This window comes from Amblyraja radiata, chromosome X (genome assembly GCF_010909765.2).
Source record: "Amblyraja radiata isolate CabotCenter1 chromosome X, sAmbRad1.1.pri, whole genome shotgun sequence".
Classification (NCBI taxonomy): domain Eukaryota; kingdom Metazoa; phylum Chordata; class Chondrichthyes; order Rajiformes; family Rajidae; genus Amblyraja; species Amblyraja radiata.
Window position 1 is genome coordinate 6678735 of NC_045999.1, and position 27346 is coordinate 6706080.

Below are 27346 nucleotides of genomic sequence, written 5' to 3' on the forward strand. Positions count from 1 at the left end.
TGTTTTTTCAACACTGTGAAAAATGTCCATGAGTAAATAAAATACTCGTGAGGAAAAAAATGTATACTTTTTACTCGTACGAGCCGCTAAGGGACATCCACGAACTCCTACGGACCCGCTACGGGCATTCAAATCAGGGGAAAACTCGGGAGAACTCTTGAATTACCTCGTACAGTGGGACAGGCCCTTTTTATTGGAAATAGTTTAATTGTGACTGACATTACAGTTTTGTTTTCCATAGCATTTACCAGTGTGCATTGAGTCTGCTGAACTGAACATGCTCAGATGGTTTAATGAACAAAGCACAATTTGCATCTAAATGTCAAAAATCAAACACAGGGAACATTCAGGAACCAGGCAAAGATTTAGCACCACCATCTGGATCTTTTCATTGTAAACTGCTGGAAAGGAATATGGGGAGAGGGAAGAAAAATACTGTTTGAAGTAAAAAAATATCTTGTCAAAGTTCAGTTTAGTTTAGTTTCGAGATACAGCACGGAAACAGACCCTTCGGCCCACCGAGTACGCATCGACCAGCGATCCCCGCACACTAACACTACCCTACGCACACACTGGGGACAATTTTACATTGACACCAGGCCAAACTTGTACGCCTTTGGAGTGTGGGAGGAAACCAAAGATCTTGGAGAAAACCCACGCAGTTCAGGGGGAGAACGTACAGACAGCACCGTAGTCGGGATCGAACCTGGGTCTGGCGTTGTAAGGCAGTAGCTCTCCCGCTGCGTCGCAGTGCCCAGACTCAAGGGGCCAAATGATCTACTCCCAGTATTCCTTATGGTCTTAGGTTTTATGTAAATGATTGAAAATGTCATGAGAACAAATTAATTGCACAGAGAAGAAAGGCAGCATTTTTCTTTTGTTTGGAATATTCAGAGTGAAGTCTTAGCTCAGGATTATGTCAACATTATATTTGATCTTTGAGAATCGGCAGGATACAATTACACTACTCCAATCTCTCTCAAACCTGTTTATTTTTTTGCACCTGCAGGTTACTGAGGTGAGTTGCTGAGGGTTTAGCATTTTTCTGTTGCTATTTTGTTGAGCAGTTTAGTCAAGTGGTCTCCCAATCCTGCTGGGTTGCATTGACACAGCAGTGCAGTGAATCGTCTGAAGAAAGGTTTCGACCCGAAACATCACCCATCCCTTCCCTCCAGAGATGCTGCCTGTCCCACTGAGTTACTCCAGCTTTTTGTGGCTATCTTCGGTTTAAACCAGCATCTGCAGTTCCTACACAGTGCAATGAATAGGCCCAGGTGAACGCATTGCCAAGTTTTAGACAATAGACAATAGGTGCAGGAGTAGGCCATTCGGCCCTTCTAGCCAGCACTGCCAATCAATGTGATCATGGCTGATCATCCCCAATCCGTACCCCGTTCCTGCCTTCTCCCCATATCCCCTGACTCCGCTATCTTTAAGAGCCCTATCTAGTTCTCTCTTGAAAGTATCCAGAGAACAGGCCTCCACCGCCCACTGAGGCAGAGAATTCCACAGACTCACAACTCTCTGTGAGAAAAAGTGTTTCCTCGTCTCCGTTCTAAATGGCTTACCTCTTATTCTGAAACTGTGGCCCCTGGTTCTGGACTCCCCCAACATCGGGAACATATTTCCTGCCTCTAGCGTGTCCAAATCCTTAACAATCTTATATGTTTCAATAAGATTCCCTCTCATCCTTGTAAACTCCAGAGTGTACAAGCCCAGCCGCTCCATTCTCTCAGCATTTGTGTCCATTCCAATCGGAAGATCTATGGATGGTCTGGATGGGTGTGGAAATAGGCTGGGCTACGCTCAGCTTTGAAGAATCTTTGCATTTGAGTGATGGACAATTGTCTACTAATGTAGACACAAAATGCTGGAGAAACTCAGCGGGTGAGGCGGTGTCTCTGGGGAGAAGGAATTTGTGACGTTTTGGGTCGAGACCCGTTTTCAGACTGAAGAAGGATCTCGACCCGAAACGTCGCCAATTCCTTCTCTCCATAGATGCTGCCCCACCCGCTGAGTTTCTCCAGCATTTTGTGTCTATCTTCTATTTTACCAGCATCTTTCTTTCTTAAACATTGTCCACTAATGCCTGAGTTTGCTGATGCTCAAGGTACTAAGAGCTCTTGGAATATATTGATTGGAAAATTTAAGCAGGTAATTCAAGTTCTTAGAGACTGTTGCTGTGACACATTTGTTCAGATGTTACTGCATTCCCACGTTCCATGTTATAATCAGGTCTTTAGGTAACTCTGCTTTTTTTTTGTTTTTCACCAGCATCTGTGGAAATTGGTGGTTGAAGAGGCAGGACTGCTGGGACAACTTAAGGTGAGACTGAACAGTGGTCAGAAATTGGCCAGTCTGATGCAGGGTCCCGACCCAAAACCTAGTCTTGCCCACTTTGTCCACAAATGCTACCTGACCCGTTGATTGGTGGATGAATTGATTGAAAGATACTGCCACTGAGTCCATGCCGACCAGCGACACCGTTCACACGACTTCAATGTTATTTCACTTTCACACCCACTCCCTGCACACGAGCAGCAATTCACAAACGCCAATTCATCTACAAACCCGCACGTCTTTGGAATGTGGGAGGAAGCCCACGCGGTCATTGGGACAACATGCAAACTCCACACAGACAGCACCCGAGGTCAGGATCAAACCCAGATCTCTGGCGCTGTGAGGCAGCAGCTCTACCAGCTGTGCCGCCTTTTATGTTTTGCTCAAGATTCCAGCATCTGCAGATTTTGGGTCAGAAAATTTGATTTTTGTGAGTATTTTAACTTTGAGCCGTTGGCATAGTAGACATGCTGGTATATTTTCACGTTGGCAAGATGCGTGGTCAAGAGAGGGGCTTGGAGGCAGTGGCATTCCCCTTTGCCCTCCAACCTTTGCCCTCCAAGGTCAAATGTTTGGCTCTTTCTTCAGTGAGTATTGAACTCGCAACACGGACAAAAGGTTTGGTTTAGTTTACTTTATTGTCACGTGTACCGAGGTACAGTGAAAGGCTTTTGTTGCAAGCTCAGCAGCCAGCAGAAAGACCAGACATGATTACAATCGAGCCGTTCGCAGGGTACAGCTACGTTTAGTATATCAAAAGCTGGTGGGTGGAAGAATGGAAAAATAACAGAGTTGCAGTAAGGCATATTGATGGGGCTTTAGTCTGCATTAATAATGCATTATAGCTCTTCTGGGCGATCCACAGACTTCTACAGACTTTAGTTCCAGCACTAAAGGGCCTGTCCCACTTGGCCGTCATTTGCTCATCACGCAAATGGCGCGCGAAGATTTTGTACATCACAAAATCCTGCGACGCCGTGCGCGGCCGCGTGTCACTGCCTATGTCATCACACACCATGCGTGCGTAACGCGCACCATGCATGCGTAATGCGCACCATGCACGCATCACGTGTAAGTCACGTCGTGCGTCGTGACACGTAAATTATGTCGCGTAATTTACGCGCAAGTGACAGCCAAGTGGGACAGGCCCTTGAAGCTCCATCACCTGACTTACCAAATATAAAGAAACAAGTCTTTAAATATGGAAGAATAGCAGATTCCATTAATTGAGCTCAGATTTGCAAAGTAAGATACATGTGGAATAAGAGCTGCTGCATGCAGTAACAAACGGCCCGTGGTTATTAATATCTCAAGGCAACCAAAAGCTTCCACTGTATGTACACTGAATGTAATGTTTATTTCAAGGCTTTCATGTTGCTAAACCTTTACGGTTATATAAATGTGACTCAATGTTGATTCCTGGGTACGTACAGTTAATTTCCAAATAGATCTTGCACTCTGAGTACACGCCTACAGTGAATCCTTTTATTACCTGATTTAAAAAAAAAATCAAATACTTTTTATATTTGATCTAATGTGGGAGTCAATGATTCAACCTAATGCCGGTATGGTTAACATTTATTCATTTTCTTTTTATCCACAATGTTCATAGGCATTAGAATTAAAGTGAGAGTCATAGTGTCACACAGCACAAAAATAGACTCCGACCCAATCCGTTCATGCCAACCAAGATGCCAATCCAAGCTATTCCCAGTTGCCTGCAGTTTTCCTTTCCATGTACCCATCCAAATGTCTTTTTAAAAAAATGTTAATTGTACATGCCGCAACTACCTCCTCTAGCACCGCGTTCAATCTACCCACTGCCCTCTGTGTGCAAGAGTTGTCCCTCTAGTTCTTGATTCCCATACCCTGGGAAAAAGGGCGCATTCACCCAGCTATTCCCCTCATGATTTTATTCACCTCTATAAGATCATCCCTCAGCCGGGGTGGGAGATTGCAACCTTCACGTGGTCTGCCCTGATCCGATGAATGCAATCAACCTGGCGTGCACAGTCAAATAAGATCAAATAAGAACAAGTTGTCCTACAACTTTAGGCTCTGCACGCCATACGCAAGAAGATCCCTCAGCCTCCTGCTCTCCAAGGAATAAAATCCTAGCTACCCCAACCTCTCCCTATAGTGTTTCGAAGGGTTTTGACCCGAAACGTTGCCTATTTCCTCTGCTCCATAGATGCTGCCTCACCCGCTGAGTTTCTCCAGCATTTTTGTCTACCTTCGATTTTCCAGCATCAAAGGTCAATGGTTTTTACTTGATGGTAAAAACCATTGACTTAAAAACTATGGATTATTAACAAGTGCTCTTACATTTATCCTGTGCTCTATTCCAGATAATCAAAGATTTCTACCTGCTGGGTCGAGGTGAACTATTTCAGGCTTTCATCGACAGTGCACAGCATTTATTAAAGACTCCACCAACAGCAGTCACTGAACATGGTAAATAAGGCGAATAATTGGAAGGAATGGCTCCAGTTAGTAATAGAGGAGTAGGATGTTAAAACAGCTCGTGGGAGATGGGGATTATTTGGGAAAGGGTGCTTAAACTACTGGAGCAGAGGTGGAATGAATGAGGTTACTTATTCTCATGTTCTTATGCTGTTATATTATTAAAATATGTAATTTAAATCATTTTAAATAATCGCAGCAAAAGAAGAGTTTAAAGAAAAAACGTATCTACGTTGTTTTATCCTCTCTGGCCCCTCTAACTCTCTCATCTATGACTACATTACAGATGTTAACGTCGCGTTCCAGAAATCCGCACACAGAGTCCTGTTGGATGATGACAATCTTCTCCCGCTCCTGCACCTCACTGTTGAGTACCATGGGAAAAACCCCAAAGGTAGATGAGGTTCACACATCTCTTGTGTTCTGTCTATGTGAATGTTACATAATGGATAGTACGTAGAAGAGAGGGGACGCGGTGGCGTGGCGAGAGAGCTACTGCCTCACAGCCGGGTTCGATCCTGACTACAGGTGCTTGTGTGTAGCGCGTTTGTACGTTCTTCCCCGTGACCTGCGTGGGTTTTCTCTGAGATCTCCGGTTTCCTCCCATACTCCAAAGACGTACTTGTTTGTAGGTTCATTGGCTTGATATAAATGTAAATTGTCCCTAGTGTGTAGGATAGTGTTAGTGTGTGGGGATCGCTGGTCAGTGCGGACTCGGTGGGCAGAAGGGCCTGTTTCCCTGCTGTATCTCTAAACTAAACTAAACAGTACAGCAAAGGAACAGGCCCTTCAGCCCATGATGTTTGTGCTGAACATGATGCCAAGTTAAACTGATCCAACTGCTTGTACATGATCCATATCCCTCTATTCCCTGCACTTCCATGTGCCCATCTAACAGTCTCTTAAATGCCGCTATGATATCTGCCTCCACCACCACCCCTGCTAATGCGTTCCAAGCCCCACTACTCTCTGTGTAAACAAACCTTGCACCCCACATCTCCATTAAAGTTTCCCCCTCTCACCTTATTGCTATTCCCTATATGTTGGACATTTCCTTCCTGGGAAAATGGTTCTGACTGTCTACCCTATCTATGCCGCTCAGCATTTTATATACTTCTATAAAGTCTCCCCTCAACCTCCAGTGTTCCAAGTTTATCCAACCTCTTCTTGTAGGTGAAACCCTCTAATCCAGTCAGCGTTCTAGTAAACCTCCTTCACACCCTCTTCTAAACCTCTATATCTTTCCTGTAATGGGACGACCAGAACTGCACTCAAATGCGGACTTCAGAGCTGCACCAGTACTTCCAGGCTCTTACATGCAATGCCCCGAGCAATGAAGGCAAATATATCATCCGCCTTCTTTGCCACTAGTGTCGCTGGTGGTGATTCACGGTTCTTGCCCAATCCCTTTCCTTCCCTCCAGAGATGCTGCCTGTCCCGCTGAGTTACTCCTGCATTTTGCGTCTATCTTCGATTTAAACCTGCATCTGCGGTTCCTTCCTACGCATTTTGTTTACTGTGTGCCCAAGATCCTAGAGCAGAGCAAGAGAGACCACTCCTGTAAAACCCAATGGACTGACGTGTAGTACGCAACGAAGCATAATTTCCGCCATTTCAGTAACCCAACCCTATCTTTGACCTGACCCGACTTCAGTTATCCATTCAGTTAAAACGGCACATAGCTTGTACAGGGAGGAACTGCACTTGCTGGTTTAAACCAAAGACAGACACAAAAGGCTGGAGTAACTCAGCGGATCAGGCAGCATCTCTGCTATAGGATCTTTGCTGTGTGCACTGAACACAGCCCTGAGCCTCAGCATGTGCTGTTTGACTGGCACAAATTGCCGACCTGCCCCAGAAAAAAAAGTTAAGCAAGCTGCAATGAAGCAAGGGAGGTGGAACTATCCCTTGCATCCTTGTCTTTTAGGGCTAGTGGCATCTCCTTGATGCAGTTGGTGTTTAATCCACACTGTGCCTGTTCTGGAGGTGTATATATTGTGTGTATATTTCTGCAAGTGTCAACAATAAATCGGCCCGTAACCTTGATGTTAAATATCAGTGCAAATATCAGTATTTTTTTACATTTGTTGTGTGTCAACTGAACCGAGAGACTATTTCCGACCAAATTTACTGAATACTATAGTTATGATATTATGTAAGATATAATGTACGGCTGTTAATTTTTTTAATATTCTCTTGTGGAACACGGATGTGTTGTATGCCACGATAGACACAAAATGCTGGGGTAACTCAGCGGAACAGGCAGCATCTCTGGAGAGAAGGAATAAGTGACGTTTCAGGTCGAGACCCTTCTTCAGATTCAGATTGCAGTCTGTCCCACTGAGTTACTCCAGCATTTTGTGTCGATCTTCGGTTTAAAGGTTGTGCTGATTTGTTGCCCTGTCACCAATGTTTGGTATTGCGTGTAAGCGAGCCGTTATGGTCAACGCTTCCCTTCCTCGGAGGTTATCGGTGACCCAGAAGAGTTTTTACAACAATCGGTTATTAGCCTCTGCTCATCCCCCAAGACATTTAATTAGGGTCAACGAGTCATACAGTGTGGAAAAAGGCCCTTCGGCCCAACTTGTCCACACCAACCAACATGTCCCATCTACACTAGGCCCACCTGCCTGCATTTGGCCCATATCCCTCTAGACCTGTCTGATGCATATTGTTTAAGAAAGAATTGCAGATGCTGCAAAATCGAAGGTAGACAAAAGTGCTGGAGAAACTCAGCGGGTGCAGCAGCATCTATGGAGCGAAGGAAATAGGCAACGTTTCGGGCCGATTAACCCTTCTTCAGACTGATGGAGGGTGGGGGGGGGGGGGGGCGGGGAGAAGAAAGGAAAAAGGAAAAAGGAAGAGGAGGAGCCCGAGGGCTGAGGGAGAGCTGAGAAGGGGAGGAGACAGCAAGGGCTATCGGAAATGGGAGAATTCAATGTTTATGCCGCTAGGGTGCAGACTGCCCAAAATGCATATTGTTGTGCTTTCATTCTGTTTGCCTAGTTTTGGTTGTCATTATGCCTTTTCATTTTTGCATATTCCTTCCAACCCCATTCACATGTAGATTCAACACAGAGTCGTGATGCATCATCTTCCCCTCGTGAAGCCCCGACGTCTGGCTGGTCAGCTCTGGGTCTCTCGTACAAAGTGCAGTGGCCTTTGCACATCTTGTTCAGCCCCGCTGTGCTGGAAAAGTAAGTTTACCGTACGAATTGCTGCTATTTATTTTCCCTCTTGCAGTTCCTCCTTCTGCACAGCTGTAAAGTTGGTCACAATCCTCATGATTGGCAACTATCCAGTATTGAACCAAACTGGGACTCCCGCAAGTGTATCTGTCCAAGCTGATCAAGATTGGCAAGCATGTTGTGTGGTTGAGTGCCTGGTGGATACCCTGCGCCCAGCTTCTTCCAACATTGATTCATGTGCCTTCCACCATGACTTCCTTCTCCTGCCAAGCTTGGCCAGTGTTATAGTTTGTACCGTGCTCTAGTTGAGAGCAGCCATTCAGTACAGGCAGTGAATCAAACACAGTACAGTAGTGGGAGACTCAGCAGGTTAGTCCGCATCTGTGGCGAGGCAAAGAAGAGTTGAAGGTACACAAAATTGCTGGGGAAACTCAGCGGGTGCAGCAGCATCTATGGAGCGAAGGAAATAGGCGACGTTTCGGGCCAAAACCCTTCTTCAGACTGATGGGGGGTGGGGAGAAAGAAGGAAAAGGGGAGGAGGAGGAGGAGCCCGAGGGCGGGCGGATGGGAGGGTGGGAGGGGACAGCTAGAGGGTTAAGGAAGGGGAGGAGACAGCAAGGGCTAGCAAAATTGGGAGAATTCAATGTTAATGCCATACGGACGCAAGGTCCCCAGACGAAATATGAGGTGCTGTTCCTCCAATTTCCGCTGTTGCTCACTCTGGCAATGGAGGAGACCCAGGACAGAGAGGTCGGATTGGGAATAGGAGGGGGAGTTGAAGTGCTGAGCTTTGATGCAGAGAAGAGAAGAGTTGATGCAGCTTTGCCTCATTCAGGTTCGAATTTGTGCCCTTTAGAGATAAGGGCCTGTCCCACTTGGCGATTTTTTCGGCTACTGCCGGCATCATTCACTGACGTATCCGGTCACCGACGTGACGACGTATTGTGTCCTCGAGTGTCGCGACATTTTTTTTGTTGCCGCTGGAGTTTGAAATGTTCGAAATCTTTCGTCGACCCTGATACGTCAGTCAATGACGCCGGCAGTCGCCGAAAAAATCGCCAAGTGGGATAGGCACAGAAACAGGCCATTCAGCCCACCGAGTCTGCGCCAACCACTAACACTACCTGACACACCAGAGACAATTTATAATTTTACCGAAGCCAGCTAACCTGCAAACCCGTGTGTCTTTGGAGTGTGGGAGAAAACCCACGCGGTCACAGGGAGAATGTACAAACTCCGTACAGACAGCACCCGTAGTCGGGATCGAACCTGGATTTCTGGCGCAGTAAGGCAGTTGCACTACCAGTGTGCCGCGGTTGTGGGTGGGAGAGACTAGTAGCTCAGGTCAGGCTCCGGTTTTCAACGTTGTTTCTCACCCCATTCCCTCCGCCAGGTACAACATTGTGTTCAAGTACCTGCTGAGCGTGCGGAGGGTGCAGGCGGAGCTGCAGCACTGCTGGGCCGTGCAGATGCAGCGCAAGCGCCTCAAATACAACGAGACGGACGTGATCAAGTGGAGAGTGAGGAACCACATGGCCTTCCTTGTGGACAACCTGCAGTACTACCTACAGGTAACCTGGAATAGACTATCACCTTCAGCATCACCTGCAACCTGGCCTCGGGGTGTAGATGATGAGAAGCAACCACTGGGCTTTTGTTCTCTGGGATGTCCAAACTAATGTGCCTGTCCCACTTAGGCGACTACAGGCGACTAGTTTGTGGCCGGAAGTCGTCTCCTCGGTCGCGCAAAAATTCGTAGCGTCTTTCTGGTCGCCGCTGAATTTTCAACATGTTGAAAAATTTCGGTGACAGTGGTTTTGACGCCAATGAGCGTAGCTTGACTTCTCCTGACGTAGGTGCTGTCGTAGATTGTCGGCAGGATGACGTAGGTTGTCGCCGGTTTTTCAAGATTCTGCCATTAAACATGTGCTTTCCCCATACATCTACCTCCCAAAATGAAACATCTCACACTCCCTCAGATTAAACTCCATCTGCCATTTCTGTAACTGATCTACACCCGCTGTGCCATTTGCCAGCCTTCCTCCCAGTCTGCAACTCCTCCAATTGTCATCACACCTGCAAACTTAACCTGCCAGCCCATCCAAGTATTTATATATCTTCACTAGCCACACATCTTCAGCCAGAATTACACCTTTTCACTGCTACTCTCTTCCAAACATGAGTAAATCCTAAACCAAAGCATCTTCTCCGATGTCTTCGCTACCACAGATGCGAGGCTTCCCTCCCCTATAATTTCCCGAATTGTTCCCTATTTCCTTCTTGAACAATCTCCAGTCCTCCAGAACCTCGCCATGGATAGAGTGGATACAAAAATCTCCTCTCTTGCCTCTCTCAATAACCTGGGATGTGGTGTTTTTACATGCAATGTATTTTATGTAATAGACAATAGGTGCAGGAGTAGGCCATTTGGCCCTTCGAGTTTCTTGTGTCTACAACCTCACTTATTGTCATTCACTGATCCATAGCTTCCTACAGCAGTAGACAACACAACAGGTGCAGGAGTAGGCCATTCAGCCCTTCGAGCCAGCACCGCCATTCAATGTGATCATGGCTGATCGTCCCCAATCAGTACCCCGCTCCTGCCTTCTCCCCATATCCCCTGACTCCGCTATCTTTAAGAGCCCTATCTAGCTCTCTTTTGAAAGTATCCAGAGAACCTGCCTCCACGTGGCAGAGAATTCCATGACAGTAATGTCATCTCTTGTCTGGACCTTGAGTGAAATAAGGTTTAATAATCATAGATCTCATCAGGCCCTGGGGACCCATCTACCATCATGCGTTTCTAAAGACCCAACACTACCACCTCCTTGACCTTAAATTGTCCTAACATATAATTACCCCACACTGATCTCACTTTTCTTCTCCATGGTAAATATTGATGTAAATAACTCGTTTAGTACATTGCTTGCATTCGCTGACTTCTTTAGTGTTTGTGCCCTCTCGTTAGTCACCCTCTTGTTTTTCAGGTATGTTTAAAATGTCTTTCTACATAAATTATATCCATACATGTTCCCTGTCCACTCTTAAGTCTCACTGGTTACGGAGGTAAATTGGCAGTCCCACCATCCATCCGCATCCTTGTCTTCACTAAGCCTGAATTTCATGCAAGTCACAGGCCAAAGTTACTGGCAACTGATCGGTCGGTGCCAATGGAAGTTTACTTTGGGTTTATTATTGCCTCGTGTACCGAGGTACAGTGAAAAGCATTTGTTTGCATACTATCCAGTATCCATACAAGACCATACATCAATACAATCCAACCATCCACAGTAGACAGATAAAGGGTACAATATTCTTGATTAGTACGGGTATCAGGGTTGAAAACGGGTAGAAAATGGGAGAATACGGTTAAGAGGGAAAGATAGATCGGCCATGATTGAATGGCGGAGTAGACTTGATGGGCCGAATGGCCTAATTCTGCTCCTATCACTTATGAAGTGCAGGAGTTAGTGCGAATCTAGCCGATGAGAATGGTCAACTAGCTACTTGCTCCAGTAATACACAGGGGTCTGAGGGTGTTGAACTTCAAACTTGCAAAATGACAACCTTGCAAAGCCATCTGCAGCAATTGAGTTGAAGTAAGCATTAGCCTAGAGCACGCTAGCATCTGGTGGGATCCAAGCCCCTCAAGTGTGGTACTTGCAGAGTCTCTTCCCCTCGGATGCTGACCGCCGCCTTGTGCCATTCCAGGTGGATGTCCTCGAGTCTCAGTTTTCTCAGCTCCTCCAGCGGATAAACTCCATCCGGGACTTTGAAAGCATACGACTGGCTCACGATCACTTCCTGAGTAACCTGCTGGCCCAGTCGTTCATCCTGCTCAAACCGGTGAGTACACCTCCCTCCCATGGCACGGGAATCATGGGGCGGCATATCTGGCACAGCTGGCAGAACTGCCGCCTCTCAGGGTTCGATCCTGACCTTGGGCGCTGTCTGTGTGGAGTTTGCACGTTCTCCCCATGACCTGCGTGTGTTTCCTTCGGGTGCTCCTGCTTCCTCCCGCATCCCAAAGACGTGTGGGTTTGTAGGTTAATTGGGTTCTCTAAATCTCTAAACGTTTTATATATATATATATATATATATATATATATATACACACAAACATTTGTGACCTGCTGAGTTACTCCAACGTTTTGCGTCTATCTTTGCTGTAAACGCGAGCACGGTGTGTACTGAATTGTACATATGTATATGTCTGTGTGCGCGCAGACACACACACACACACACGCACACACGCGCACACACACACACACACACACCAGTTAATACTGACCCAGCGTAGCCTTTCAATGAATCAACAATGTCTGATCAGGTTTGTTCCCTTTCTCTGCAGGTGTTCCACTGCCTGAACGAGATCCTGGAATTATGCCACAACTTCTGCTCCCTGGTTAGTCAGAATCCTGGTCCCATGGATGACCGAGGAGCTCCACAATTAGACGTCCTTGTGACGGTAAGTAGTGACCAACCTGCATTCCCTGTCAATAGGAACCATAACTTTTTCTTTGCCCTACCTGTTGTGTGTGTACATGATTTGATTGTACATCACTCATGTACATAGATGAGACGCAAATGAGGCTTTCACTGTTTCTCTGTACATCAGACAATAATAGACCCAGTACCAATACATTTATCCTATATTTTAACCTTCTCTCTTATTCTCATCAATTCCCTTCTATGACTCAACACCACACTAGCGTCAGTATACAGGATCCCATTAACGAATCAGTCCACACAACTCTAAAGGGCCTGTCACACTTGGCGATTTTTTTCGACGTCATATCAGTCGCCAAAAGATTTTGAACATTTCAAAATCCAGCGGCGACAAAAAAAACGTTGCGATACTCGAATAAACACCGCGCGTCATCACGACGCGTCACGCCGCATCACGCTGAAACGTTTCGATGACCTGATACGTCAGTTAATGATGCCGGTAGACGCCAAAAAAATCGCCAAGTGGGAAAGGCCGTTAAGTGGGAGGAAACCAGAGCACTCGGGAGAAACACATGTCCTCACAGGGAGAACGTGCAAACTCCGCGCAGACAGCTCCCAAAGTCAGGATCTCGGCTCTGGTTAGCTGCTTGACCTTGACGTTGATGCAGCTGAATGTTTTCACTGCTTTAGTTTAGAAAATCGGTGTGGAAACTGGTCCTTCAGCCCACCAGGTCGGCATCGACCAACGATCACCCTTACACTAGTTCCATTCTACACACCGGGGACAATTTACAGAGCCAGTTAACCTACACGGCTTTGAGGTGTGGGAGGAAACCGGAGCAACCAGAGAAAACCCATGCAGTCACAGGGAGAGCGTGCAAACACCATACAGGCAGCACCCGAGGTCAGGATCGAATGCGGGTCTCTGGCACTGTAAAGGCAGCAACTCTACCGCTGCGCCACTGTGCCGCCCCTGTTACTTGTGCAGGCGAGCGCATCTTCCATTTACAGGCACGGCTGTTCCTTCTGCTGACCGAGGCTGACATGCTTGTTGTTTTGGGTGGTTCCCAGGGTTTCAGTCGCCAGTCGTCCCTCCTCTTCAAGATCCTGTCGAGCGTTCGCAACCACCAGATTAACTCCGACCTGGCCCAGCTGCTGCTGAGATTGGACTACAACAAGTACTACACACAGTCAGGAGGCACGCTCGGAAGGTAAGGGCTCTGTACCACGTCAATGTAACTCGCTGGTTAAATATGCAGTGGGGTTCAATTCCTGCCCCCAAAACACAAAGTGCTGGAAGAATCACGGCAGCATGTGTAGGAAAGAACTGCAGAAAGATAGACAAGAAATGCTGGAGTAACTCAGCTGGACAGCCAGCATCTCTGGAGACAAGGTGACATTTCACGTCGAGCCCCATCTCGAGATCTGAAGAAGGGTCTCGACCCGAAACGTCACCCATTCCTTCTCTCCAGAGATGCTGCCTGTCCCGCTGAGTTACTCCAGCATTTTGTGTCTAGAATCAGGCAGCATCCATGCAGAGAGAAATGGTCGATGTTTAGGGTCAGTTTTTCTCTCTCTGGATGCGTGTTGCCTGATCTTCTAATAGCATTTCTCTGATCTTCTAATGGAATTTCAACATCTGTAACTACATTTTGTAGTTGGCTGTATGAAAGATTTGTTTCTGTACCGTACAAGTCCATGGGCTGTTAGATAACTGGGATTAAATGCAGTCTGGTAGAATTCAGCACTGCAGTTATACAGTACAGTAAACTCTCATTATAAATTGATCCCTTTGTAATGGAGTTTGGTTATAATGGGCTGATCTACTGACTGCAGGTTGACAAAAATGCTGGAGAAACTCAGCGGGTGAGGCAGCATCTGGAGCGAAGAAGGAATAGGTGACGTTTCGGGTCTAGACCCTTCTTCAGGGCGGAGACAGTGGGCTGTGGAAGAGCTGGGGAGGGGAAGGAGGGAGAAAGGAGCTGGGAAGGGGAGGGGAAGGAGGGAGAAAGCAAGAAATTGGAGGTCAATGTTCATACCGCTGGGGTGTAAAAAATCCAAGCGAAATATGAGGTGCTGCTCCTCCAATTTACGGTGGGACTCACTCTGGCCATGGAGGAGGCTCAGGACAGAAAGGTCTGATTCGGAATGGGACGGGGAGTTGAAGTGCTGAACCACCGGGAGATCAGGTTGGTTATTGCGAACCGAGCGGAGGTGTTGGGTTAATTGGCTTGTTAAAATTGTAAAATTTTACCAAGTGCCAAATGATCAAAATCCCTAGTGTGTGTAGGATAGTGCTAGTGTACGAGGTGATCGCTGGTCAGGGTTAACTCGAAACTGAAGGGGCTGTATCTCTAATCTAAACTAAACTAAAATTAGATTTACCACTGCGAAGTTTGTCTCTGACCATGTCTTTCATTCTTTTTCAGTTTTGGCATCTGACCAGAGCCTCTGGAGGTGTTGGCTCATCGCCTTCACCGGTCTGCAGTGCAGCTGACAGGTCTACGGTGTAAGGGACCTTGCCGGCCACACCTGAGCCACCTGCACATATCTCTGGGGAAGCTGCTGCTCCAAGCTTCACCGGAGGGCACGGCTTCACATCGCAGTCTCTGCTCCTCTAGACACACACCCGGGACTGAGTCTCCTGACACGGTGCTGCTCCCACCGACACACTCGATGAACCCAGGACTGGAGTCAGTGTTGGAAGGAACTGCAGACGCTGGTTTACACCGAAGATAGACACAAAAAGCTGGAAGATCTCAGTGGGACATCCCTGGAGAAAAGGAAGGGGTGACGTTTCGGGACGAGACCTTTCTTCGATCTCATCCCTTCTCTCCAGAGATGCTGCCTGCCCCGCTGAGTTACTCCAGCTTTTTGTGTCTTAGTTTTCCCTGCCATTTTACAAACACTCACCGCACAGTTCTGCGCCTGTGTGACCTGCTGTTGCTGATTCTGAGCAATCTCTGTTCCCTTTCCTCTTGGACTGCTGTCATCTCATCACTCGACCTCAAAGGAGGAGCCTGGCCAGGTGAGATGGGAATGGACTGACCCCAGGAGATGGGAATGGACTGACCCAGGTGAGATGAACAAACTGAGATGATGAGAACAAATAGATCGACTCTTCCCAGAGTTTCAGCCTCCTTTTCCCATTGTGATTGGTCTGTCAAAGACCCTTAGAAAAACCCTCCTTGTGAAATCACCAGGCACCTTTCCCAAACTTGGTTTGATTAATTGGGAATGTGTTCCGTCTTGTTCCCGTCATAGATGTGTGGGATTTGGAAAGGACATGGTCTTAAATTGAACTCATTGATGTCAATGGTTTGTGCTGCTTCAAATGCGATCTGTTGCAAGTTCTGAAGGTGTCCACTCACCCGCCCTGGGTGCTGAATGGAGTCCCCTCTATCCAGCCGACCTCCCCACTGTGATTAATTGTCCAGAGCACGATGTTATACTGATTTGGGAATCGCATGCAACAGTTGAAGAGCCTCTCAATGCTCCTGGGTCTTAAGGAACAGGGCTTTGGGTCCAAGCCACATAGTGGAAGGAGCGTTGTTCCTTTCACTGGCACCGCTATAAATGGCCAAGTGTGCTAGGTGTGAAAAAGTGATTTAATACCAGACCTCTCTGCACCCGAGTTCACACGCTATGTTTCCTGACAACTCCAGAGACCGGGATCGATCCTGACTACAGGGGCTGTCTATGCAGAGTTTGTACGTTCTCCCTGTGACTGCGTGGGCTTTCTCCCATATGTGCTCCAGTTTCCTCCCACACTCCAAAGACGTACGGGTTGGTAGGTTAACTGCCTTTGGTTGAAATTGAAGAATGTCCCTAGTGTTAGTGTACAGGGTGATCGCTGGTTGGCATGGACTCTGGGCTGAAGGGCCCGTTTCCACGCTGTATCTAAAGTCTAAAGTTCAGAGAAGCCCCTGACTTGATGAGATTCCTAGAGCACACACAAACAGCCAACAGTCATTATTCCATTGTGTAGGAAGGAACTGTAGATGCTGGTTTACACCGAAGATGGACACAAAATGCTGGAGTAACTCAGCAGGACAGACAACATCTCTGGAGAGAAGGAATCGGTGACGTTTCGGGTCGAGACCCTTCTGCGGACTTTTCATCGTCACCTCCAGAGATCCTGCCTGTCCCGCTGAGTTACTTCATCATTTTGTGTCTCTCTTCACCGTTATTCCATATGCTGGTTCCTCTTATCACCCAACCCAGTGTTAAATCCATTGTGCCTACCGATGAAAGCGAAGCTATTGATTTTCTGTGTACGCTCATCCCATTTTAGAAGCAGAGCTAAATAAAATGAAACTCGTGCTGCTGTGAGAACCTTGTATTAAACCAGCTAGTACACAGAAAAAGAGTCAATGTCCTTTTTTTATGACTGTGATACAGTCTACTAGCTCTTGCTAGGTCATAAATTCTAGGAGCAGAATAAGGCCATTCGGCCCATCAAGTCTACTCCGCCATTCAATCATGGCTGATCCATCTTTCCCTCTCAACCCCATTCTCCTGCCTTCTCCTCATAACCCCTGACACCTGTACTAATCAAGACATCTGTACTAATCTCTGCCATAAAAATATCCATTGACTTGGCCTCCACAGCGCCTGTGGCAATTAATTCCACCCTCTGACCAAAGAATTTCCTTCTCATCCCCTTTATAAAGGTATGTCCTTTTATTCCGAGGCTGAGGCCTCTGGTTCTGGCCTCTCCCACAAGTGGAAAGATTCTCTCCACATCCACTCTATCCAGGCCACACAGTATTAGCTCTGTGTGGCCTTTAGTCTGCCTGAGAGCCTGGGCCTTGGTTATTGTCCCACGTCCTAGGACAGGTTTTCCAATGTTGCTCGCCCTCTGGTGTGATTCCTGTGCTCAAGTTCCTGGTGTAGGATTCTAAATCTCCACAACAGTTGCATTATGAAGATGCCAGAGGGCGTGCAATGCTGAAATGAAGGATTTGAGCACAGCAACACTTAAACCAGCTTAAGCTTTGACTGGAAGGCAGTAAGGGGGAAATAAGGGGTGAAATCTTTTAGGACCGAGATGAGAAGAAAAAAAAATTCACACAGAGAGTGGTGAATCTCTGGAATTCTCTGCCAAAGAATGTAGTTGAGGCCAGTTCATTTGCTATATTTAAGAGGGAGTTAGATGTGGCCCGTGTGGCTAAGGGTATTAGGGGGTATGGAGAGAAGGCAGGTACAGGATACTGAGTTGGATGATCAGCCATGATCATATTGAATGGCAGTGCAGGCTCGAAGGGCCGAATGGCCTACTCCTGCACCTATTTTCTATGTTTCTATGTAACTCAGCGGGGCAGGCAGCATCTCTGGAGAGAAGGATTTTTTTTGATTTTTTAATTTCACAATAGACTTTATTCAGGTAATAAATATACAATACATAAACTGTGCGAAACTTTCATCCGACATTTTCGGAGGCTACACAAATTATTCAACACAATCTACATACATTGCTCAAATTTCACAAATTTGGCCCCCACCCTTGCCACTCATGTGGCCCACTGGCGTGGAATCCCTTCCCTTATTTTGAGGGGCATCTCCACCACACCCTGCCCACCAATGTCCAGCAGCGGAAGGACCCTAGACTGTGGTCCACCCCCACCGAGCCTTGGCGTTGGCTGCACCGAGCTTCAGTGCGTCCCTCAGCACGTACTCCTGCAGACTTCAGCGGGCCAGTCGGCAACATTCCCTGACGGACATCTCGCTCCGCTGGGAGGTCAACAACGCTCGGGCAGACCAAAGAGCGTCTTTCACCGAGCTGATGACCTTCCAGCAGCACTCGATGTCAGTCTCTGAATGCGTCCCTGGGAACAGTCCGTAAATCACAGAGTCCTGTGTGACGGAGCTGTTCAGAACAAACCGTGACAGGGACCCTTGCAGACCACTCCAGAATCTCTTTGCGAATCCACACTCTGCGAAGAGGTGGGCAACATCTCCTCTCCATCCATCTCTGGAGAGAAGGAATGGGTGACGTTTCGGGTCGAGACCCATCTTCAGACTGGTTAAGGAGAGATATACACGATGATGTGGAGAGATAAAGAATAATGAATAAAAGATATGCAAAAAAGTAGATGATAAAGGAAACAGGCCATTGTTTGTTGGGTGAAAACGAGAAGCTGGTGCGAATTGGGTGGGGGAAGGATAGAGAGAGAGAGAGAGAGAGAGGCCATGGGAGGGCTACCTGAAGTGACAAACCTCATTTATACCACTGGGCTGTCAGCTGCCCAAGCGAAATATGAGATGCTGTTCCCCAATTTGCGTTTAGCCTCACTCTGACAATGGAGGGGACCGAGGACTGACTGTGTGTGTAGGAAGGAACTGCAGATGCTGATTTAAACGAAGATAGACAACAAAAAAAGCTGGAGTAATTCAGCGGGACTGGCAGCAGCATGTCTGACTTACTGAGTTCCTCCAGCTTCTTGTGTCTAAGTTTTGACTCTGGTTATTTGGCATTGCATGTTCCAATCCTGTTGGAGTTACTGGTTAATAATGGATCTTCATTACATTTCAAAGCCACAGGCATAAATATAAAGGCCTTAGAAACCTAGGACAGGTTTTCCAATGTTGTTCGCCCTCTGGTGTGATTCCTGTGCTCAAGTTCCTGGTGTGGGATTCTACATCTCCACAACAGTTGCATTATGAAGATGCCAGAGGGCGTGCAATGCTGAAATGAAGGATTTGAGCACAGCAACACTTAAACCAGCTTAAGCTTTGACTGGAAGACAGACTGCAGTAAGGGGGAAATAAGGGGGGAAATATTTTAGGACCGAGATGAGAAGAAAAAAAAATTCACACAGAGAGTGGTGAATCTCTGGAATTCTCTGCCAAAGAATGTAGTTGAGGCCAGTTCATTGGCTATATTTAAGAGGGAGTTAGATGTGGCCCGTGTGGCTAAGGGTATCAGGGGGTATGGAGAGAAGGCAGGTACAGGATACTGAGTTGGATGATCAGCCATGATCATATTGAACGGCGGTGCAGGCTCGAAGGGCCGAATGGCCTACTCCTGCACCTATTTTCTATGTTTCTATGTAACTCAGCGGGGCAGGCAGCATCTCTGGAGAGAAGGATTTTTTTTGATTTTTTAATTTCACAATAGACTTTATTCAGGTAATAAATATACAAAACATAAACTGTGCGAAACTTTCATCCGACATTTTCGGAGGCTACACAAATTATTCAATACAATCCACATACATTGCTCAAATTTCACAAATTTGGCCCCCACCCTTGCCACTCATGTGGCCCACTGGCGTGGAATCCCTTCCCTTATTTTGAGGGGCATCTCCACCACACCCTGTCCCCCAATGCCCAGCAGCGGAAGGACCCTAGACTGTGGTCCACCCCCACCGAGCCTTGGCGTTGGCTGCACCGAGCTTCAGTGCGTCCCTCAGCACGTACTCCTGCAGACTTCAGCGGGCCAGTCGGCAACATTCCCCGATGGACATCTTGCTCCGCTGGGAGGTCAACAACGCTCGGGCAGACCAAAGAGCGTCTTTCACCGAGCTGATGACCTTCCAGCAGCACTCGATGTCAGTCTCTGAATGCGTCCCTGGGAACAGTCCGTAAATCACAGAGTCCTGTGTGACGGAGCTGTTCAGAACAAACCGTGACAGGGACCCTTGCAGACCACTCCAGACTCTCTTTGCGAATCCACACTCTGCGAAGAGGTGGGCAACATCTCCTCTCCATCCATCTCTGGAGAGAAGGAATGGGTGACGTTTCGGGTCGAGACCCATCTTCAGACTGGTTAAGGAGAGATATACACGATGATGTGGAGAGATAAAGAATAATGAATAAAAGATATGCAAAAAAGTATAGATGATAAAGGAAACAGGCCATTGTTTGCTGTTTGTTGGGTGAAAACGAGACGCTGGTGCGAATTGGGTGGGGGAGGGAGAGAGAGAGAGAGAGAGAGAGAGAGAGAGAGAGGCCATGGGACAAACCTGAAGTGACAAACCTCATTTATACCACTGGGCTGTCAGCTGCCCAAGCGAAATATGAGATGTTGTTCCCCAATTTGCGTTTAGCCTCACTCTGACAATGGAGGGGACTGAGGACTGACTCTGTGTGTAGGAAGGAACTGCAGATGCTGATTTAAACGAAGATAGACAAAAAAAAAGCTGGAGTAATTCAGCGGGACTGGCAGCAGCATGTCTGAGTTACTGAATTCCTCCAGCTTCTTGTGTCTAAGTTTTGACTCTGGTTATTTGGCATTGCATGTTCCAATCCTGTTGGAGTTACTGGTTAATAATGGATCTTCATTACATTTCAAAGCCACAGGCATAAATATAAAGGCTTAGAAATGTGACTTTTTTTCCTTCAGGTCTTTAGCTTTGACTTTCAATCTGATTGTACTGATGATGATGGGTCTGAAGAAGGGTCTTGACCCGAAACGTCACCCATTCCTTTTCTCCAGAGATGCTGCCTGCCCCGCCGAGTTACTCCAGCAGTTTGTGTCTTTAAACCAGCATCTGCAGTTCCTTCACACAAGCCATGTTTGTCTTGGTTTGTTGAATGATGCTTAGCACAGGGATCGCTGTCTGTCAGACGGACTACAAAATCATGAGAGGAATAGATCGGGTAGAGTCTTTTACCCAGAGTAGGGAAATCGAGGACCAGAGGACGGAGGTTCAAGGTGAAGGGGAAATGATTTAATAGGAATCTGAGAGGTAACTTTTTCACATAGATGTGTGGAACAAGCTGCCAGAGGAGGTAGTTGAGGCTGGGACTATCCCAACGTTTGGACAGGCTTGGAGGGTTATGGACCAAGTGCAGGCAAGTGGGACTAGGGTAGCTGGGACATTGTTGGCCGGTGTGGGCGAGTTGGGCCGAAGGGCCTGTTTCCACACTGTGACTCTACTGCTTGTTAAGGGCATGGACACGCTAGAGGCAGGAAACATGTTCCCGATGTTGAGGGAGTCCAGAACCAGGGATCACACACAGTTGAAGAATAAGGGGTAAGCCATTTAGAACGGAGACGAGGAAACACTTTTTCTCAGAGAGTTGTGAGTCTGTGGAATTCTCTGCCTCAGAGGGCGGTGGAGGCAGGTTCTCTGGATGCTTTCAAGAGAGCTAGATAGAGCTCTTAAAAATAGCGGAGTCAGGAGATATGGGGAGAAGGCAGGAACGGGGTACTGATTGTGGATGATCAGCCATGATCACATTGAATGGTGGTGCTGGCTCGAAGGGCTGAATGGCCTACTCCTGCACCTGTTGTGTTGTCTACTGCTGTAGGAAGCTATGGATCAGTGAATGACAATAAGTGAGGTTGTAGACACAAGAAACTGCAGGAGTTTTAATTTTTTTGCACAGAACACAAAAAAACGGGAGTAACTCGGCGGGTGGGACATCTGTGGAGAGAAGGAACGGGTCTGTGATTCTGGGGTTGGCGCGCTTTTCACGGTCGGGCTCGGCCAAAGGACGCCAGAGGTTTGGTTGCGTCATTGTCCAGGTGATTGGCCGGAGCGCGGGGTCAGTGGGCGGGTATATAAGGAGCAGCGGTGGGCGGGCGGCGCGGACAAGCGGGGCGGCGCCGTGCGGGACGGACGGAGGTGGGACTGCCGGCCGGCCGCTGGCTAGCTGTGTCCGCGGGATGTCCCGCTCACCCTCCTTCACCACCCTCACCCTGACCAACCCTACATGTAACCTCTCCGCCATCCTCAACCCCTTCACTCTCGCCTTTCCCTCACATGCCCTCTCCTCCCTTACCTCCCCCACCTCAAGACCAACAAAGGCTCTTTCAAGAGCCGCTGTAAAGAGCTACAACCTCCAGTTCTCTGTAGATGTTCTCCGTTTCTCTGGACCGTGGAGTCAATGGTGGTGTGTGTGTGTGTGTGTGGGGGGGGGATGGGTTTGAGATGTTGGGTTGGGGGCGGGGGTGTATGGGTTTGAAAGGTTAGGTTTGGGGGTGGGTGGTTGAGTTTGGGAGAGGTTTGGGTTTGAGGTTGGGTTGGGGGCTGGTTGGTTTTGGGGATGGGTTTGAGATGTTGGGTTGGGGAGGGTTGGTTTTGGGGAAGGGATTGGGTTGGGTTTGAGGGGGGGGGTTGAGTTTGGGAGATGTTTGGGTTTGAGAGGTTGGGTTGGGGGGGGGGCTGGTTGAGTGGGAGAGGTTTGGGTTTGAAAGGTTGGGTTGGTGGGGGGGGGGATGGTTGGGTTGGGGGGTGTTGGTTTTGGGAAGGGATGGGGTTGGGTTTGAGGGGGGGGTTGAGTTTGGGAGATGTTTGGGTTTGAGAGGTTGGGTTAGGGGGGGGATGGTTGGGTTGGGGGGGTGTTGGTTTTGGGAAAGGATGGGGTTTGGGAGACGGATGGGTTTTGGTTTGAGAGGTTGGGGGGAGGGGGGACTGAACCAAGCAGACCGAGGGCAGCTGGACCGGAGGTCGATGTTTCCCGCCAACAACTGTCCACCACAACAGTCCAGGCAAGAAGATTGGTCACAACCCCACCCACTCTCCATGGAGATCCTCCACACCGCCTCCCCAGTGAGCGGGAGATGACTCGGGGCATCGACCAAGGTGGACAACCATCCTGGTCAACGTCTTCCCTGTTGGCCCATCACGACCGCACGAAGCCCCGGCCACAGAGGCTCTTTCAAGAGCCGTTGAAAAGAGCTACAACCTCTTGGTCCGTTGGATGTCTGACCCTGAGGGAGGTCCGGCGATCCGGCCGCTCACGGTATCTCGGGAGTTCGATCAGGAATGACCTCCCGGAGCTCGGCCCTCGAGGAGCCGCGGGGCCAGTGACCTTAACCCGGGCTCGGAGGACACCGACCCCTGGCCGTCCAACCTCACGCTCGGCCCTTCAAAGGCTCTTTCCAGAGCCAGTAAAACGAGCTACGACCCCTCCCCCACCCTCTTCATGAAGGTGGGGCTGTCCCACTTGGCCGTCATTTGCGCGACCTGGTAGCATGGGAACAGGTCCAGTTTCCGCACCGACCAGCGAACACCTGGAGGTAGCTGACGAGCGCAGTAGCCGCGGCCCCGGCAGCGAAAGAGATCCCGCGATCTCCCCGCTTCTCAGTGGTCGCGGCAGACCTGCGCTGCCGGAGCCCGGCCGTTGTGGTCCCGTTGGGTCGGCGCGCTCTGAGGACCCCGACCACGGCAAGCGGTCCAACATCATGTGGTCAGAGCTTTCCATATGTCCCATCGCATCCAGGGGAAGCCCCTCAACCCACACCCCCCCCCCCCCCCCCCAACAAGCCGGGGCCACTGAAAAGAGATACAACCTCGGGCGGTGTCAATGGGTGGTTGACGGGGCCAAACACGTGGAGCGGAGAGAAGGGTCCCCGCTAGCATCTTGCAGGCCGACATCTGGGCACAGCAGCCATGGTCCCATGCCTTGTAGAGAGACCAGGCATTACCACAACGCACCGCCCTCACGGTGGCCGGGAGATCGCCCAGGACAGACTAGTGCCCCCAGCACTTGGCCCAAGAGAACCAGCGAGTTTAACCCTGAGGACACTGACATCTGGACTACACTTCTTCCCACCCTGCCCCCCTGTAAAGACTCCATCCCCTACTCCCAATTCCTCCGCCTACGCCGCATCTGCTCCCAGGATGATACATTCCACACCAGGGCATCGGAAATGTCCTCGTTCTTCAGGGAACGGGGATTCCCCTCCGCCACCATAGATGAGGCTCGCACCAGGGTCTCTTCCATACCCCGCAACACTGCTCTCTCTCCCCATCCCTGCACTCGCAACAAGGGCAGAGTCCCCCTAGTCCTCACCTTTCACCCCACCAGTCGGCAAATACAACAAATAATCCTCCGCCATTTCCGCCACCTCCAATGTGACCCCACCACTCGCCACATCTTCCCATCTCCCCCTATGTCTGCCTTCCGCAAAGACCGCTCCCTCCGCAACTCCCTTGTCAATTCTTCCCTTCCCTCCCGTACCACCCCCACCCCGGGCACTTTCCGTTGCAACCGCAAGAAATGCAACACCTGTCCCTTCACCTCCCCCCTCGACTCCATTCAAGGACCCAAGCAGTCGTTCCAGGTGCGACAAAGGTTCACCTGTATCTCCTCCAACCTCATCTACTGCATCCGCTGCTCTGGATGTCAGCTGATTTACATCGGGGAGACTAAGCGGAGGTTTGGCGATCGTTTCGCCGAACACCTCCGCTCAGTCCGCAATAACCTACCTGAACTCCCGGTGGCTCAGCACTTCAACTCCCATTCCCAATCCGACCTCTCTGCCCTGGGTCTCCTCCATTGCCAGAGTGAACAACACCGGAAATTGGAGGAACAGCACCTCATATTCCACCGGGGTTGCTTGCGTCCGGATGGCATGAACGTTGAATTCTCCCAGTTTTGTTAGCCCTTGCTGTCTCCTCCCCTTCCTTAACCCTCGAGCTGTCTCCTCCCATCCCCCCGCCCTCAGGCTCCTCCTCCCTTTTTCCTTCCTTCTCCCCCCCACCCCCCATCAGTCTGAAGAAGGGTTTCGGCCCGAAACGTCGCCTATTTCCTTCGCTCCATAGATGCTGCACCTGCCGAGGTTCTCCAGCATTTTTGTGTACCTTCGATCTTCCAGCATCTGTAGTTCCTTCTTGGACACCGAATCCTAGTTTAGTTACAGCATGGAAACAGGCCCTTCGGCCCACCGGGTCCGCGCCGACCAGCGATCCCCGCATATTAACGCTATCCTACACACACTAATTAAGGACAAATTTTTAATTAACCTACAAGCCACATCTACCACACACGGTGCCTCAGGAAGGCTGTCAGCATCCATAAAGACTCCTCACACCCTTGTAACGGACTGTTTGAACTGGCAGACGTTACAAGGCCTTCTACGCCCGAACCTCCAGACTCAGAAACAGCTTTATTCTCAGAGCTATAGCGGCTCTGAACCGGCCCTGCTGAGTGCCCCCCACCCCCCCTGGACTGTCTCCCTCGGATGGTCACGTCACAAGGCTTATTTATTTATTTTACTTTTCTCTTACATCGGTTGGAAGCTGCATACTAAATCTCGTTGCACTGACGTGCAATGACAATTAAAGATATTATTATTATTATTAAGCCGGTACTGTACGCCTTTGGAATGTGGGAGGAATCCGAAGATCTCGGAGGGGCAGCCAGTTTAACCCGAGCCGACCCCTGGCTATCTAACGTGGACAAAACTTCCAATGTCCCACCACTGATCAGCCATGATCACATTGAATGGCGGTGCTGGCTCGAAGGGCCAGATGGCCTACTCCACCTATGAGTTGAGGTTGAGGAGTCTATTGCCTCAACCCCTTCTACGCCCTGGGCCTATCAACAGCTCTTTTAAGAGCTACAACCTCCTGTTGTGCATTTCGTTGTCTCTGTACTGTACACTGACAATGACAATTAAAATTGAATCTGAATCTGTTCCTCTTTATGAAGGCGGGCCATTAGACTTTAGAGATACAGCGATGTAATTTTGTACAAGTGAATAAACTTCTGTAGAAAAGTCTGCATCATTTATGGATTCATCACTGTTTAATTTCCCCGTTGCAAACCCATATCCCTCAATGCTCAGAAGATCTATAAACCTGCCAATTTGTTTTGAGAGAACTCTTAACAGCCTTCAGGCAGATAATTCCAAAGTCTTGCCATTTCCCCCGAAGAAGCTTGTTCCTTGTCTAGTTTGGAGACTGGCTTCTGGTTCTAGACTTTGCCAAAGGCGTTTCCTGGCTGCATTCAGCCCTGCCGGACTTTGCTATCTTAAATGATATCTCCCATTCTTCTAAAATTCTAGAGAATGCAAACTTGCCACCCCTGGAATTGGTCTTGTGATTTTTTTTGCCACACTTCTGACAGAGGTTTTATGGTCAAGAGTGTTTTATTGCCATATGTCCTAATAGAACAATGAAATTCTTACTTGCAGCAACGTCAGAACAAAACTGCCACTGCATTCCAGGTGTGATTCTCACCCACCCACCTCTAGTGAGGTACAGTACAGCAAAAGTTGTAAACGCTGCCCAGTCATCATCGGCTCTGACCTCTCTACCATCGAGGGGATCTATCGCAGTCGCTGCCTCAAAAAGGCTGCCAGCATCATCAAGGATCCACACCATCCTGGCCACACACTCATCTCCCCACTGCCTTCAGCAAGAAGGTACAGGAGCCTGAAATCTGCAACAACCAGGTTCAGGAATAGCTACTTCCCCACAGCCATCAGGCTATTAAACTCAACTCAAACAAAACTGAACATTAATAACCCATTGCACTTTATATGCTTATTTATGTGTATATATATGTATATTCAATGCTTATATGGACACACTGATCTGTTCTGTATTTATTTATGCCTACTATATTCTGTTGTGCTGAAGCAAAGCAAGAATTGCATTGTCCTATCTGGGACCCATGACAATAAACTCTCTTGAATCTTATATTCATCCCCTTGCAATGCTTCCCAATTGCTTGTTATATCTGCATGTGGACGGTAAGGAATTCTAGTCCACTTTGAATATTAGTTAGTAGTTCAATTGAAAAAAACATGTGCAAGGAGCAGGTTCTAAGAAGGTCCCAAATATACAAGAGCAAAAATGGGTGCTGAGGCAGGTGTAGTATTTGGAGTAGGGAGGAACTGCAGATGCTGGTTTAAGATGCTGCAGACACAAAAAGCTGGAGTCTGTAGCCTCCTTTAGCTCTGGTATTTTATTTCATTATTATTTTATTATTAATGTTTTATGTGTCATTCTTAATTGTTACTGTATGTCGTGTTGTTACTTGCAAGCGGTGCACCAAGGCAAATTCCTTGTATGTGAACATACTTGGCCAATAAACTTATTCATTTTACGGGGTTGTATGATCTATTATCTAATGGTGGCCGACTAGGAAAAGGGGAGATGCAACGAGACCTGGGTGTCATGGTACACCAGTCATTGAAAGTAGGCATGCAGGTGCAGCAGGCA

The 27346-nt window shown here is 48.4% G+C and overlaps 1 protein-coding gene and 1 long non-coding RNA gene across 2 annotated transcripts in view; one reads left to right on the top strand and one right to left on the bottom strand.

The window, feature by feature from the left end:
* The window catches only part of tubgcp4 (tubulin gamma complex associated protein 4), a 34262-nt gene extending 17455 nt beyond the window's left edge, over nt 1–16807 (top strand). The window contains exons 10-18 of the mRNA XM_033014749.1: nt 2275–2325; nt 4689–4794; nt 5090–5197; nt 7871–8000; nt 9385–9562; nt 11703–11837; nt 12343–12459; nt 13512–13651; nt 14870–16807. Of these exons, the coding sequence (XP_032870640.1) occupies nt 2275–2325; nt 4689–4794; nt 5090–5197; nt 7871–8000; nt 9385–9562; nt 11703–11837; nt 12343–12459; nt 13512–13651; nt 14870–14882 (978 nt within the window). The 3' untranslated portion in view covers nt 14883–16807. The remainder of the gene's footprint in view (nt 1–2274; nt 2326–4688; nt 4795–5089; nt 5198–7870; nt 8001–9384; nt 9563–11702; nt 11838–12342; nt 12460–13511; nt 13652–14869) is intronic.
* On the bottom strand, nt 8042–26912 carry LOC116968132. Its single transcript, XR_004410415.1, has 3 exons — nt 26801–26912; nt 20418–20421; nt 8042–8055 (listed from the first exon to the last, which is right to left on the bottom strand). It is a non-coding gene; the product is annotated as an uncharacterized LOC116968132 (long non-coding RNA).
* Nucleotides 26913–27346: the final 434 nt, after the last annotated feature.